This window comes from Mandrillus leucophaeus, unplaced genomic scaffold (genome assembly GCF_000951045.1).
Source record: "Mandrillus leucophaeus isolate KB7577 unplaced genomic scaffold, Mleu.le_1.0 Scaffold247, whole genome shotgun sequence".
Taxonomy (NCBI): Eukaryota; Metazoa; Chordata; class Mammalia; order Primates; family Cercopithecidae; genus Mandrillus; species Mandrillus leucophaeus.
Genome location: NW_012102554.1, coordinates 2,440,545 through 2,457,586, shown reverse-complemented (window position 1 = coordinate 2,457,586; position 17,042 = coordinate 2,440,545). Strand labels below are relative to the sequence as shown.

At 38.5% G+C, this 17,042-nt stretch overlaps 1 protein-coding gene across 5 annotated transcripts in view; it reads right to left on the bottom strand.

Moving 5' to 3' along the window:
* Positions 1-17,042, bottom strand: part of RNF111 (ring finger protein 111) — a 117,345-nt gene that overhangs the window by 45,119 nt on the left and 55,184 nt on the right. For all 5 annotated transcript variants that reach the window (XM_011983189.1, XM_011983186.1, XM_011983188.1 and 2 more), the window contains one exon: positions 63-189. In XM_011983189.1, coding sequence (XP_011838579.1) covers positions 63-189 — 127 coding nt within the window. The remainder of the gene's footprint in view (positions 1-62; positions 190-17,042) is intronic.

Here is a 17,042-nt window from a genome sequence, read left to right as displayed (position 1 = left end):
ACAAATAGGTTTAATATTTATATTTAAAATTTCAAAGATTTAATTAAGAATTAAAATCTCACCGATAGCCTTCTCCAACTGTTACAATCTCCACTTCACTATCAGTTGAGGTAACATTAATTTCTTCATTGGCAGTAACCTGGGGAGTGGAGGAAGCTTCTATCACCACAACATCTTCATCAATACTTCCTGGAAACAAAAAGAAAAAAACATTTAAAGGTATCTTCCTATCAGCTAATTGTTAGGCAGAAATCTTTATTCTGACTTTGAAGACTATGAAATTCATTGCAAAACTAAAAACCTTATCTGTCAAAAAGTTTTTTTAAAAAAATACACAAGGAGTGAAAAACACACATAGTGAAAATGGTAATCACTGTTTTAATCTATACTCCTTTGCATGTTTACTTTCTCTTCTATGGATTTGGTGTATTCATTACAAATGTTCAGTGGTTTCTACATGAATTTGTAAGATCTTACATAGATATTTATCCTGTAATATCTGTAGTATATTATAGATCTTATATATATCATTATATAAGATATTAACCCTTCAATATCACAGAAAAAGTTATTACAGTAGCTTTGTATGTTTTTTCCAAGGTTGTTTTCATTTAGGTGATATATTATTTTAAAAAAACACACAGTAGCTTTTTAGTTTTATGTTATGAAATTTGTTATTGATTGATTGATTGACTGAGACAGTCTTTCACTCTGTCGCCCAGGCTGGAGTGCAGTGGCATGATCTCGGCTTACTGCAACCTCCTCTGCCCTCTGGGTTCAAGTGATTCTCATGCCTCAGCATCCCAAGTAGCTGGGACTACAGGCATGCATCACCACACCAGGCTAATTTTTTAGTACCGATGGGGTTTCACCATGTTGCCCAGGCTTGTCTTGAACTTCTAATCTCAAGTGATCCATCCCACTCAGGCTCCCAAAGTGCTGGGATTATAGGCGTGACCTACTGCACCCAGCCAAAATTTGTCATTTTTAAATGTGTGTTCTTTTCTAAATCATTCTAAGCTTGGAAAGTGCATCCTTATTTACAAGATGGATACATATTAAATTAGACTTGGTCCAAGTCTTTGTTTAATATTCCTTATATTACTGTTATCTAGAACTGATTTTTGTTATGACATTAGGTAAGATTATATAAATAGAATCCTGCTCTGTCTCTCCACAGCTAACTAGCTATCACCAAAACATTTATTGAAAAATATTTTCTTTTACCCCATTAATTTTTGATACCTCCTCGAATTTTCAGTTATGCAAAAGAAATACATTCTGGAAGTTTTACTGCACAACATAGGGTCTATGATTAACAATAACATATTGTATGTTTAAAAATTTGCTAAAAGGGTATATCATGTTAAGTGTTTCAACCAAAAAAGGAAATAAAGGTAAGGGGACAGGAAGAAATTTTTGGAGGCAATGGATATAAATCCATGGCATTGATTGTAATGATGGTTTTACAGGTGTTATACCGCTCTCCAAACACATCAAGTTATATACACTAACTACCTTCAAGCTTTTAGTATACTAATCATACCTCAATAATGCAGTTAAAATATTTTTTGATACTTCTCTTAAATATTATGCATATTTTAGGGTCCATTTTGAAACAATTCAACCCCTTTGACATAGAGTCTAGTGTCAGGGTAAGTCTACTTTTTAAAATAGTCTTTTTGAGGTATAACTTACATACTTTGAAATTCAACCATTTAATCTGGCCTTTTGCCAGAAACCACTATCTTCCAATAATTCACCAAGATGACAAACACAAAGGAAAAGAGAAGAGGCACCTGCAATATGTTCTCTAGGGCTTTTAGAAAATATGGAGTTGTTCCTTTGGCCACAGGCATAGGAATCCACAAGAAAAGCGATGCTGTAGACATCAAGAAAATGGCTACTGTTCATACAAAAATTAGCTGGGATTTGGCGCTCGCCTGTAATCCCAGCTACTCGGGAGACTGAAGGAGGAAAATCACTGGAACCCAGGAGGCGGAGGTTGCGCCGAGATCACACCAATGCACTCCAGCCCGGGCGACAGAGTGAGAATTCATCTCCAGAAAAAAAAGAAAAGAAAATGGCTACTGTTGGCCGGTTGTGGTGGCTTACGCCTGTAATCCCAGCACTTTGGGAGGCTGAGGTGGGCGGATCACGAGATCAGGTGTTTGAGACCAGCCGGACCAACATGGTGAAACCTCGTCTCTACTAAAAGTACAAAAATTAGCCGGGCATGCTGGCATGTGCCTGTAATCCCAGCTACTCAGGAGGCAGGAATCACTTGAACCTGGGAGGTGGATGTTTCAGTGAGCCGAGATCGCACCACTGCACTCCAGCCTGGGTGACAGAGCGAGACCCCATCTCGAAAAAAAAAAAAAAAAAGAAAGAAAAAGAAAAAGGCTACTCTTCAAAAAGGAATGCCCCATAAATCTTACCATGGCAAAACTGGAAGTTACAATGTCACCCAGCATGCTGTTGGCATTGCCGTAACAAACAAAATTCTTGCCCAAAGAATTAATGTACATAATGAGCATCTAAAGCACGACAGCTGAGATGGCTTCCCACATGAAGGAAAAAGATCAGAAAAAGAAGGAAGCCAAAGAGAAAGGTACCTAGGTACAACTGCCGCACCAGCATTCTCCACCCAGAAAAGCACACTTTGTGAGAACCAATAGACAGGAGCCTGAACTGCTGGAACCTATAACCTGTAAATTCATGGCATACTAGGTGGCCAAAAAAAAAAAAAAAAAAAAAAATCAAAGACACCTGGACTATAAACAAAACAAAATAAAACCTGAGAGCATTATGCTAAGTGAAATAAGCAAGTCACAAAAAGACAAAAACTGTGATTCCGGTTATGTGAAGTATCTAAAGTAGTCAAATTTGTAGAAACAGACAGTAGAGTGGTGGTAACCAGGGTCAGAGGGAGGAGAAAGAGAAGTTGTATAATGGCTATAGAGTTCCAGTTTTGTAAGATGAAAAAGTTCTGGAGATGTTTCACAACAAATGTAAATACACTTTTTTTTTTTTTGGAGACAGGGTTAGGCTAGAGTTTAGAGGCACAATCATGCTCATTGCCCTCCATCTCCTGGGCTCCAGATATCCTCCTAACTCAGCCTCCTGAGTAGCTGGGACTACAGGTGCACACCACCGCACCCAGTTTTTTTTTTTTTTTTTTTTAAGTCTTTTAAGAGATAGTGTCTTAGTACATTTCTTAGGCTGGTCTCAAACTCCTGGGCTAAAGCAATCCTCCTCCCACCTCGGTCCCCCAAAGTGCTGGGATTACAAGTATGAGCCACTGCACCTGGTCCCAATGTGAATATACTTAACACTACTAAACTGTATGCTTAAAAATGGTTAAAATGGTTTTTTTTTTTGTTTGTTTTTTTGAGACGGAGTCTTGCTCTGTCGCCCAGGCTGGAGTGCAGTGGATCTCAGCTCACTGCAAGCTCCGCCTCCTGGGTTTACGCCATTCTCCTGCCTCAGCCTCCCTAGTAGCTGGGACTGCAGGCGCCCGCCACCTCGCCCGGCTAGTTTTTTGTATTTTTTAGTAGAGACGGGGTTTCACCGTGTTAGCCAGGATGGTCTTGATCTCCTGACTTCGTGATCCGCCCGTCTCGGCCTCCCAAAGTGCTGGAATTACAGGCTTGAGCCACCCTGCCCGGCCTAAAATGGTTTTTAAAAAAGTAATACTCCATTTCTTCTCTTGCTGTGTTTTTTACAAATCTGTTACTGAATGGCTTCTTCATTACTATCACCTGTCAATACAAATGTAAGCCAACAGTTTACAAATAATGTCTATAATTAAGAATTTTCCCATAATGAGTGTAAAAAAATTCACCCACTTTAAGTGTACATTTTGCTAATTTTAGTAAATTTATGAAGTGTAATCATCACCACAATCCAGTTTAAGAACATTTCCAATAACCCCAAAAGAGCTTGCATGTCCTGTTTCAGTCAATCATCATCCCCTCTACCAACTTCAATACCCCTGCAACAACTGATCTGCTCTCTGTCATTACGAATTAGTTTGTATTTTGTCAAGTTTTATGTTAAGTAGAGTCACACATTACATACACGTTTGGCTCCTTTCACTCAGCGTATTTATCTTGAAATATATTCATTTGTTGTATCAATATTTGTTCTTTTTTTATTGCAGAGTAGTATCCAATCATATGGATATAACACACTTCGTTTATCCATTCATCCACTGATGGACATTTGGGTTTTTCTCAGTTTTTGCATATTACAAATAAAGCAGCTATGAACATTCATGTATAAGTCTTTGAACAAACATGTGCTTTCATTTCTCTTAGGCAAATACTTAGGAATGTAATTTCTAGGTCCTATGGTAAGTTTGTTTAACTTTTTAAGGAACTGCCAAATTGTTTCCCTAAGTGGCTCTACAATTTTACATTCCCAGTACGGAAATGAAGGTTTTAGGTTCTCCACATCCTCACCAACACCTATTATTGTCTCTTTTTCATTAAACTTGTTCCAGTGGCTATACAGTGGTATCTCATTGTGGTTTTAATAACCATTTCTAAAATAAGAAGGCTGAGTACAAGGGCTCACGCCTATAATCCCAACACTTTGGGAGACCGAGGCAGGCAGATTGCTAGAGCAAAGGAGTTCAATCCAGCCTGAGTAACATGGTGAAACCCTGTCTCTACAAAAAATACAAAAATTTCCTGGGCGTGGTAGCCTGTAGTCCCAGATACTCAGGAGACTGAGGTAGGAAGACAGCTTGAGCCTGGGAAACAGAGGCTGCAGTGAGCCGAGATGGCACCACCGCACTCCAGCCTGGGCAACAGAGCCAGACCTTGTCTCAAAACATAATAATAATTAAAAAAAAAAAAAACAAAAAGCAACGTAAAATAACTAATGGTGCTGAGCATTTTTTCATGTGATTATTAGTTACTTTGGTTTTTGTTTTTGTTTGAGAAAGTGTCTTGCTCCAACGCCCACGCTGGAGTGCAGTGGCACGATCATAGCTCACTGCAGCCTTGACCTCCTGAGCTCAAGCAATCCTCCCACCTTAGCCACCCCAGCAGCTGGGACTACAGGTACATGCCACCATGCCCAGCTAATTTTTAAATTTTTCATACAGATGAGGTCTCACTATGTTGCTCAGGCTGGTCTCGAATTCCTGAGCTCAAGCAATCTTCCTACCTTGGACTCCCAAAGTGCTAGGATTATAGATGTGAGCCACCATGCCAAGTCTAATTTTATTAGCTACTTTGGTGAAATGTCTATTCTTTTGTCCATGTTTAATCTGAGTTTTTGGTCTCATTGTTGAATTATAAGAATTCCTGGCCAGGCACCATGGCTCATGCCTGTAATCCCAGCATTTCGACAGGCTAAGGCAGTGGATTGCTTGAGCCTAGGAGTTCAAAACCAGCCTGGGCAACATGGCGAAACCTTGTCTCCACAAAAGCTACTCCGGAGGCTGAGGTGGGAAGATCACTTGAAACCGGGGCGCTGAGTCTGCAGTGAGCCAAGATTGTGCCATTGTACTCCAGCCTGGACGACACAATGAGACCCTGTGTCTCAAAATAATAATAATAATAATAATAATAATAATAAAAAAGAGTTCCTTATATATCCTGAATTCACATCTTTTCTCAGATATACTATTTGCAAATATTTTTTCACAGTCTGTAACATGCCTTTTCATTTCCTTAATAGCATCTTTTGAAGCACAAAAGTCTCTAATTTTGGTGTTCAAATTGGCAACTTCTTTTATGGATTGTGATTTTGGTGACATATTTAAGAAACCTCTGTCCAACCCAAGGTAACTGAGATTTTCTCCTATGCCTCCTTCTAGAAGTTTTATCATTTAGTTCTTACATTTAGGTCTATGATCTACTTTGTTAATTTCTGTGTCAGACAATAGGTAAAAGGTCTGAATTTATCTTTTCTGCATATGGATATACAATACTCCAAAGAACAGAACAGGCCAGGTGCAGAGGCTGACGCCTGTAATCACAGCAATCTGATGGCTGAGGTGGGCAGATCGCTTGAGCCCAGGAGTGCAAGACCAGTTTGGGTAACATGGCGAAACCCCATTTCTACAAAAAATAAACAATTAGCCAGGTGTGGTGGCATGTGCCTGTAGTGCCAGCTACCCACCAGAAGGCTGACGTGAGAGGATCACCTGAGCCCTGGAGGCTGAGGCTGCAGGAACCCCTGATGGCGCCACTGCACTCCAGCCTGGGCAACGGAATGAAATCCTGTCTCAAAAAAATAAAGCGGGGGAAAAAAAGCAGAAAATACCAGCAGACACTGGTAAATAAGGGAGATAATGAAAGATTATCTGATTTGGAGAAACTTTTTAAAAATTACTTAATAATATTGTATTTATACTCTGGAATATTTGCAAAATGTTATTATCAATTAGATAGAAAACATAACATTTATTAGAAGTTACAAGATGTGAAAATGTTTGAAGTGGTTTTTCAGGTCCTAAAGATTACACACACAGACTGAAGTAAAATGCATTTTTAACAGCACAAATATATCTTATAGGCAGAAAAAAAAAAAAAACAGTAGCACCCAAGTGGCTACTTAAAATAATATTGTAGATTGAATTTCCAAATTATTTTCCAACTCTTGCTTCATAATCATGAGCACAATGCAGCTTAAGGTAGAAGTACAAAGGGAACCTTGAGATATTAATCCAGCTAACCATTGACTTTGCAGATGTTACTTGTTGTTAATTAACTCAAATTATTAAATATGGAATTAAGTAATGGTGGTAAAAGTATATTTAAAACTAAAAGCATTATGTATCAACAAAAAGTCATGATTTTAAAAAAACTTTTCTTATTTCAACCCATAAACTGGGCATTACCAGTTCTACATGGAGAAAAGTTATATCTACATATCAACTTTATTTATGATTTTTCTCTAGTTATCTGTATACAAAATTTCTTTCAAAACCTGTTTTAAAAAAGAGGAAAAACTAAGGCCGGGCACAGTGGCTGACGCCTGTAATCCTGGCACTTTGGGAGGCCGAGGTGGGAGGATCACAAGGTCAGGAGATCGAGACCAGCCTGGCCAACATGGTGAAACCCCGTCTCTACTAAAAATACAAAAATTAGCCAGGTGTAGTGGCAGGCGCCTATAGTCCCAGCTATTCTGAGGCTGAGGCAGGAGAATCACTTGAACCTGGGAGGCGGAGGTTGCAGTGAGCCAAGATCGCGCCACTGCACTCCAGCCTGGGTGACAAGACCAAAAACTCCGTCTCAAAAAAATAAATAAATAAAAATAAAAACAAAAAAAAAACCTGTAAAAAATAAGCTAACATTATTGAACACACTTCACATGGCTTATGTAACATTTTGAAACCTCAATGATAAATGATACAAAGCTAGCTTTGCTAATCCATGAAAATTCAATTTATATAACTTTTTATGAATACAGAGATTATGTAACTAAAAGTATATAAATAGCTTGCTGAAGCACCCTTATTCTATTGCTTAAACATCATTATTTTTCTAAAAAGGACTTTATGCATAATTTGAACATAATACATAAAAATTATATAACTAAAGCATATTCACAACAGGCAACATTTTGGCATCTACAATCTAGTGTTTTCTAGGATAACAGTTATTTAAAACAAAATTTTAAAAAGGGAAACATTTCTAAAATTATGAAGTTAATCTTATTAAATAGCACAGCTTAAAAGAAAATCAGGAGAATAAGTCATTTCTTACTGGGTCAATTTTATTCCCATTTTATCTTTTACATTTAGAAATACTAAAGGACAAAAAACGAGTATAGCTAAGATAGTGGTAGGACTGTGGGTGATTTTCTTTGAATTGTTTGTTTTTTAAGATTAGGTTGTTTATAGCTTTTAAAACATCATGAGAAAAATAACATATTTCTCTGGCTACCAGACTAGAAAGAATATGAGTAGTATCACAACGATAACAAAAACAATGGTTTCTCTGCGAGAGTTCTTTATGAACTCCTCAAAGTCCATTTCTATTTCCTGGTAAGAGAGCACAGATTCTCTTGGCATCAGCAATAACCAATGTTAGCCACTATACTCACTGATCACCTTAGTCCCTCTGTGCCTTAAGACTGGAATGATGCTAACAGTAAGAAGAGTTTCCATGGCCAGGCGTGGTGGCTCATGCCTGTAATCCGAGCACTTTAGGAGGCCGAGGCAGGTGGATCACCTGAGGTCAGGAGTTTTGAGACCAGTCTGGCCAACATGGCAAAACCCCGTCTCTATTAATAATACAAAAATGAGCTGGGCATGGTGACGTGTGCCTCTAATCTCAGCTACTCGTGAGGCTGAGGCTTGAACCCGGGAAGTGGAGGCTGCAGTGAGCCAAGACTGCGCCATTGCCCTCCAGCCTGGGCGGCAAAGCAAAACTCTGTCTCAAGAAAAAAGAAAAAAAAAGATAGTTTCCAATCTGTGAGCACAAACTTTGTGCCATATATAGTATTATGCATGTCTAGCCCCATCAAGAAACTGAAGCTTAGAAAGTTTAAGTGACTTACAAGCAAACAATAAGCAACACTTAAAATTCAAAGCTAATTCCAATTCTAAAGCTCACATTCTTTTCATAAATGACATCATGTTACCATACCTACTAAACATGTGGGCGTGTAATTACTATCAAAAGCATTTTCATGCTACCAGATGCTTTTGCCACTGCTCCTGTCTTTTATAGTCACAATTAAAGTTACTGAAGTTATAGCAACTGACTCCACTTTGGGACTCCTCTGTTGGTATCTTTCCAACAGAAATGAAAACATATATATACACAAAGATTTGTACCCAAATGTTCACTGCAGCATTTTCACAATAGCAAATACCGGAAACAATTCAAAACGCCCTTGACTTCTACCTACCTAGAGGAGCCTGCTCACTAGCCTTATAGATGTCATGTGTATCTCATCTTCATGACTAATGGCAGTACAGAAACACAAGTAGGACCAGAGCCCAGCCAGGGAATAAATCACTTAAACAATTCCAGCCAGGGGCAGTGGCTCATGCCTGTAATCCCAACACTTTGGGAGGCCAAGGTGGGCAGATCATAAGGTCAGGAGTTCAAGACAAGTCTGGCCAACATAGTGAAACCCCGTCTCTTCTAAAAATACAAAAAAAATAGCTGGGCATGGTGGTATGCACCTGTAATCCCAGTTACTCAGGAGGCTGAGGCAGAGAATCATGTGAACCCGGGAGGTGGAGGTTGCAGTGAGCTGAGATCATACCACTGAACTCCAGCCTGGGCGACAGAACGAGATTCCATCTCAAAAAACAAAAAACAAACAAAAAAACATGCCATCACTGACAACTAGATAAACAAAATGTGGTATATCTATACAACAGAATGCTATAACTAATAAAATAAAAACTAATTACTGATACCTGCTACAACATGGATTAACTTCCTTAAAAAATTATGCTAACTTAGGCTGGGCCCAGTGGCTCATGTCTGTAATCCAAGCACTCTGGGAGGCCAAGTCAGGTGGATTGCTTGAACCCAGGAGTCGGAGACCAGGCTGGACAACATGGAGAAACCTTGTCTCTACAAAAAAATACAAAAATTAGCCAGACATGGTGACACGCACCTGTAGTCCTAGCTACTCGGGAGGCTGAGATGGGAGGATTGCCTGAGTCTAAGAAGCAGAGTTTGCAGTGAGCTATGATCGCCACTGCACTCCAGCTTGGGCAACAGAGCAAGACCTGCCTCAAAAAAAAAAAAAAAAAAAGAGGTTGGATTTACCATTATATTCTAGCTTTATCTATTTATTGACTTAGCTATGAACAAAATGTGATTCTGTGCTCTCGCGTGTGGGAGACAGAGACTCCGTCTCAAAAAAAAAAAAAAAAAAAATTATGCTAAGTAAAAGAAGCCAGACAGTAAAGACCATATATTATATGATTTCATTTATATGAAATGCCCACAAAAGGCAAATCTATAGATACAGCAAATTAGAGGTTGAGAGGAATGAAAGTAGGAACAGAGACTGACAGCAAGAAAGCAGGAGGGATCTTCTGGGATTGATAAACATATTCTAAAACTGTATTATGGTCATTACTGCACAGCTCTAAATATACTTTTAAAAATTACTGAATTGGGCTGGGTGTGGTGGCTTTCATCTGCAATCCCAGCACTTTGGGAGGCCAAGGCCGGCAGATCACCTGAGGTCAGGAGTTCAAGACCAGTCTGACCAACATGGTGAAACTCCGTCTCTACCAAATAATACAAAAATTAGCTGGGTGTGGCGGCATGTACCTATATAGTCCCAGCTACTTGGAAGGCTGAGGTGGGAGAATCACTTGAACCCTGGAAGTGGAGGTTGTAGTGAGTGGAATATCGCACCACTGCACTACAGCATGGGCAACAAAGTGAGACCCTGTCTCAAAAAAAAAAAAACAAATTACCAAATTGTACACTTTAAATGAATGAATTTTATAGTAGTTAAGTATACCTCAATAATTTTTAAAAAACATAAAACTATTGTGGAATAGGAGGATGTCAACTCTCTGTAATATAACCTACAAATGCAATCCCAATAAAAACACCATCCTAGACCTCCCCACCCCCAATCACCTCCATGTAAACAAACTGATTATAAAGTTCACTTGGAAGAATAAACAAACAACAATATCTAGGAAAACATTAAAGATTCTATAATTAAAAGAGTGTTCTTCCTGTACATGGACAGACAGAGCAATAAGACAGGGTAAAAACTCCATAAATAGGCCCAAATGCATATGGAAAATTTAACATGTGACAAAAGTAGCATATTTCAAATCAACAGGAAAACGATGCTAATGACCGGATTGGGGACAAATGGATAGTCACATGAAAAAAAAATTGGGTCCATTTTTCATATTATACATAAGAATAAACACCAAATGGATCTATGCTCTAAATGTTAAAAATGAATTAAGTACAAGGACTGGGGGAAAATGGGCTAATTTTGCTACAACTTTGGAGTGGAAAAAGTATTCCTAATTACGACTCAAAATCCAGAAGCAGTAAGAATAAAAGTTGATAAATATGACTTGTGGAAAAAAATGTCGGCCGGGCATGGTGGCTCACGCCTATAATCCCAGCACCCTGGGAGGTCGAGCAGGTGGATCACTTGATCTCAGAAGTTCAAGACCAGCCTGGGCAACATGGCAAAATCCCGTCCCTACAAAAAAAATACAAAAATTAGCCGGGCGTGGGGGTGTGCACTTGTGGTCCCAGCTACTCAGCAGGCTGAGGTGAGAGGATCGCTTAAGCGTGGGAGGCTGAGGTTGCAGTGAGCTGAGAAAGCAACACTATACTCCAACCTGGGTGACAGAGTGAGATCCTGTCTCAAGAAAAGAAAAAAAAGAAAAAAAAATTGGCATAAAAAGTATGTAAGTCAAGACACCACTAATTAATTTGTGAAAAATGTGTGTATTATATAGGATTTATACAGCTAATATATAAAAAACTTCTAAAAATGGACAGAAGAATGAAGACTAACATCCTGATATCAAAACAGGCAAAAAATAAAAACAAAAAAATATGAACAGACTGAACACAGGAAAAATGCAAATGACCTAAGGTTTTTAAAACATATGAAAAGATACACATTACACATTTTAAAAAATAAAAGAAATACAAATTTAAAATGTACTGATATACTATTCCTCAGCTACCAGATGGACCAAAAACCCCCTAAAATCTGACAACATATTCTGTTGGAAAGATTTTTGAGAAAACAGGCATCCTTGCTGGTGAGCATTCAAAATGGTTACAATCACCATGGAGAAAAATGTGGCCATATCTTACAAAATAACATATGCATTTGTCCTTTATTCAACAACTGCCTTCTATAATTCTATCCCAAAGACACACTGGCAAAAAAAATATGAAATGACATATACAAAAAGCTATTTATTGCAGGAATTTTTTTTTTTTTTTTTTTTTTTGAGACGGAGTCCCACTCTTGTCACCCAGGCTGGAATGCAGTGGCACAATCTCTAGATCTCGGCTCACTGCAACCTCCACCTTCTGGGTTCAAGCAATTCTCCTGCCTCAGCCTCCTGAGTAGCTGAGATTACAGGCGCAGCCACTATGCCCGGCTAACTTTTGTATTTTTAGTAGAGACGGAGTTTCACCATGTTGGTCAGACTGGTCTTGAACTTCTGACCTCATGATCCACCCGCCTTGGCCTCCCAAAGTTCTGGGATTAAAGGTGGGAGCCACCGCACCGGGTCAAAAAAAGCTGTTTATTGCAATGCTATTTATATTTAAAAAAAAAAAAAAAAAGTCTGCAAACTGTTCATCAATAGGAGACTGGTTGAATACACTGGTAGAACCATCCAAGGCAGTATGATGAAGCTTAACAACAAAAGGAATAAAAAGAAATGACACATACAGAGACACATACTTTCATTCCTCTACAGTATCACTGTATACCCCAACAATAGTATATATTAAGTGAAAAAAGCAAGAGACACTTTTGAGTAAGAGAAGGGGGTCATATTTTGAGTTTATTTTTGAAGAAAAAAAAATGAAAGAATTAACCAAAACTAAAGACCTGAGTATATCTTGTTTTAAAGTTTTGCCTCTGAAGCCAGCTAAATGTTTTACATAATTTAAAAAGCAAAATTAAAATTTTTTAAAAATACCCTTAAAAAAGCCAACCCTGAAATAAATGAACCTAAATGCATGTGAAATTGCTGGCACAACCACACAGAAAACTGACCCAAGGGCAAAAAGGCACTATACAAAACAAAATACTTAAACTGTATTAATTAGAACTACTATATTAGGTTGGTGAAAAAGCAAGGGCAGTTTTGCCATTAAAAGTAATTTTTATGTTGAAACTAGTTCACTTATGTGTATGTATTTATGTTATATACAGGATAAGGCAAATAAGCAATGGTTAATATTATTAAGAATCAGAGTTTTCAGCATAAGAATACAAATATAAAACAACTTACATAAAAACCCTAATCCTAAAATTATAGTGGAAATATTCACTTAAAGATTTATTTTTTTCTAAATCTTTACATTCCTAGCTTTGTTAAAACAGTCAAAATGTGCTAGGCATGGTGGTTCACACCACACCTGTAATCTCAGCAAATGAGGAGGCTAAGATAGGAGGATAAGTGGAGGCCAGGAAGTTGAGACCACACTGGGCAATGTAAGATCTCATCTCTAAAAAAAAAATTAAAATAGAATTGAAAAATTAGTGGAGCAAGACAGCATGTGTTGTCGTCCCAAGTACTCAGAAGGCTGAGGAAGGAGGATCATTCGAGCCCAGGAGGTCAAGGCTGCAGAAAGCTATGAGTGCACCACTGCTCTGCAGCCTAGGCGACAGAGTGAGACCTTGTCCCTTTAAAAAAAAAAAAAAAAAATTAGGTTAAATTCAAAAAAGCCAAAAGCATTGGCAACCCAGTAGAGCAAAAAACACCTTAATTCCCAGACTTTAGTCTCTATCACCTCCCAATAAAAGAAAATCGGGCCAGGTGCGGTGGCTCACACCTGTAATCCCAGCACTTGAGGAGGCTGAGACAGGCGGATCATGAGGTCAGGAGATCGAGACCATGCTGGCCAACACGGTAAAACCCCATCTCTACTAAAATACAAAAAGTTAGCCAGGTATGGTGGTGCGCGCCTGTAGTCCCAGCTACCCAGGAGACCGAGGCAGGGGAATCACTTAAACCCAGGAGGCGGAGGTTGCAGTGAGCCAAGATCACACCACTGCACTCCAGTCTGGCGAAAGAACAAGACTCTGTCTCCAAAAAAAAAAAAAAAAGTCAGGAGTTCTTAAAGGAACAGCTGTTTCTAGGTCTGCGGTAGGAACTATAGATTAATCTGCACCAATCTGATATACCAGAGAGTAGGGAAGTTATCAAAGACCACTAGGATGGCATCAAAAGGACAATGACCCAGTCTGAAGATGTTCCCAATGGCCAAAGATGAAATCATTTTAAAAAATATAAAAAGACTGCAACAAACTGAAATCCATCAAATATACTAAAATTCATGCATTCATGATACTGAAAACCAAAAACACCTCTTTGGATGCTGCTAGAATACCAAGTCATTCTGAGAAGCAGTAAATGAAGGAAGAAAATCAAGCATTCATCTCGCCTTTCCTGTATGAACAGAATTTCAGAATAACCAATTAGCTGATGAACGAAGTGTTCTTCCTTCATAGAAGAATCTCAGATAATAAACTTAAGCAAAGTGATAGAATTAGAATATCAAGGCTGGGAGTGGTGGCTCACGCCTGTAATCACAGAACTTTGGGAGGCCGAGGCACGCCTATCACCTGAGGTTAGGAGTTTGAGACCAGCATGATCAACATGGAGAAACCTCATCTCTACTAAAAATACAAAATTAGCCAAGTATGGTAGCATAAGCCTGTAATCCCAGCTACTCGGGAGGTAGAGGCAGGGGAATCACTTGAACCCAGGGGACAGAGGTTGCGGCGAGCTGAGATCACATCTTTGCACTCCAGCCTGGGCAACAAAAGCGAAACTCCATCTCAAAAAAAAAAAAAATCAGTATTTTGCAACCCCTAATATAATGAATCTGGGCAAGACCATTAATAACTGCTAACAAACATTACAGAAAACAGTGAAGGGGAACTTTATAATGGAAGGATCAGAATGACACCTGAACCCTCTGATCAAGCTCAGTATGTGACGCAACAGACAGCACATAGTATCACCAACAAAGTACTGCCGGGATTAAACTTGAACCTAATCAAGCTTTTAGACCTAACTATCAGTTTACAGAAACGATGCCATATATAAAATAGAATTAAACCATGTGTGTTGAAGTCTCTATGAGTAAAATGATATCTACAATTGTTCTGAAACTCTCCAGGAAAAAAAAAAGAAGGGTTAGAAATGAAATAAGAATGGTGGAATGTCAACAACTGAAGCGAGATAATGAGTATATGGGGGAGTTCATTGCATATTTCTGTTTTTGTATATGTCTAAAAGTTCCCAAATAAAATCATAAAACCAAAAAAAAAATAACTCAATCAATGCTATTTTTCAAAAAGAGGGACAGAAGTATCCACAGCTTTAGATATAATTCCTGATCCTGGGACTCTACAATTCCAAGAGTTATCTTTTTAAGCAAACTTTTAAAAAAGCTTAAAAAGTCAATACAGTATGGACTACACACGGTAAACATATATATACAGCTACTGGATAATTTTTTAAGGCCCAATATAAGGTAAAATGATATCTGTAGTTTGAGACAAAGTTTCTAGTGATGCATCACTCATGGAGTCAGTAAGTGCCATATCTCACACAAAGCAGATGAGGATCCTATGCTCTCACAAATTGTGATGACTTAAAAAATGGTTCTAGCAATTACCAAGACGTCAATGTCTATGATGCTTGTGTGGATAAAATTATTTTCAGGAAGGGTGTGTAATAATCACTAATTCTAAATTAACATTTTTTCAATATTTTATATGTAAATAAGGTAATAAGACATATGACTATTTTAACAACAGCCTTAAAACTTCATATTTCAAAGCAAGATAGACAAAACTTCTTTTTCTCCTCAGTGGTAAAATGGGACTGACTTAAGCTCTCTTATTTAGGAGCATATTTGACATTTACATTTCCTTCAAGACTGAAGGAGATATAATCTATAATACCTATTAATTTTAAAGTTAATAAAGTATCAGGAAGTCCTCATATCCACAATTAATTGGGAAACCCAAGGTTTTAGTGCTACTAAATGTTAATTACTTCCAGTAAGGTTCTCTGAATAGATCCTAGAAATACATTACTAAAATTAACACCCATTCTCAAACCTAGCTTCTGTTAGGTTATTTTAAATATCTGAAGTTCTTGACAAATATTATAGGAACAAAACAGAACGTATAAATTATCAGCCTCACTGGCAACTGGGAAAAACTCAATGTCCAACAGGCTTGCTAATAGCCCAAGTAACATATCACTTCGGCTTTCTATAAAGAAAGTTATGTATAGAAATAAAGTTAAAATAATAAAAAATAAAGAGTTAAAGTTAAAAGCCAATTAATAATGGGACAGCAAAAAGGGAATATTTTCCAGAAATCTGTTGATTATAACCAATAAACTGGTTATGTGCAGTGGCTCACACCTATAATCCAGCACTTTGGGAGGCCGAGACAGGCAGATCACTTAAGCCCAGGAGTTTGAGATCAGCCTGGGCAACATGACAAAACCCTGTCTCTACAAAGAAAAAAAAAAAAAAAAAAAATTAGTCATGTGTGGTTGCACACACCTGCTGCTGTCCCAGCTACTAAGGAGGCTGAGGTGGGAGCATCACCTGAGCCCAGGGAGGTTGAGCCTGCAGCAAGTCGTAATTGAGCCACTGCACTCCAACCTGGGCAACAGACAAGGCTCTGTCTCAAAAAGCAAACAAAACCAAACCAAAAAGAACCACAAATAAACTGATGATGTAAAGTCAGTTAATTATATACAACTGTTGTGCCTTGGAGTGTTTTAAGATATTACAAAATACTTAAAATGTAGAACATTCTTCCATCAGTTTATTTCCCAATAGCCAATAAATATTGATGCACCAATATGGTTTGGCTGTATCCCCACCCAAATCTCACCTTGAACTGTAATAATGCCCACATGCCAAGAAGGGGCCAGGTGGAGAAAACTGAATCATGGGGGCAATTTTCCCACATACCATGTTCTCATGGTAGTGAACAAGTCTCATGAGATCTGATGATTTTATAAATGCGAGTTCCCCTGCACAAACTCTCTCTCACCTGCTGCCATGTAAAATGTGACTTTGCTCCTCATTCACCTTCTGCCATGATTGTGAGGCCTGCCCCGCCATGTGGAACTGTAAGTCAATTAAACCTCTTTCCTTTATAAATTACAGTCTTGGTTGGGTGTGGTGGCTCACACCTGTAATTCCAGTCTTTTGGGAGGCCGAGGTGGGCAGTGGATCTCTTGAGGCTAGGAGTTCGAGACCAGCCCAGCCATCATGGTGAAACCCAGTCTCTACTAAAAATACAAAAATTAGCCAGGCGTGGTGGTGCACACCTGT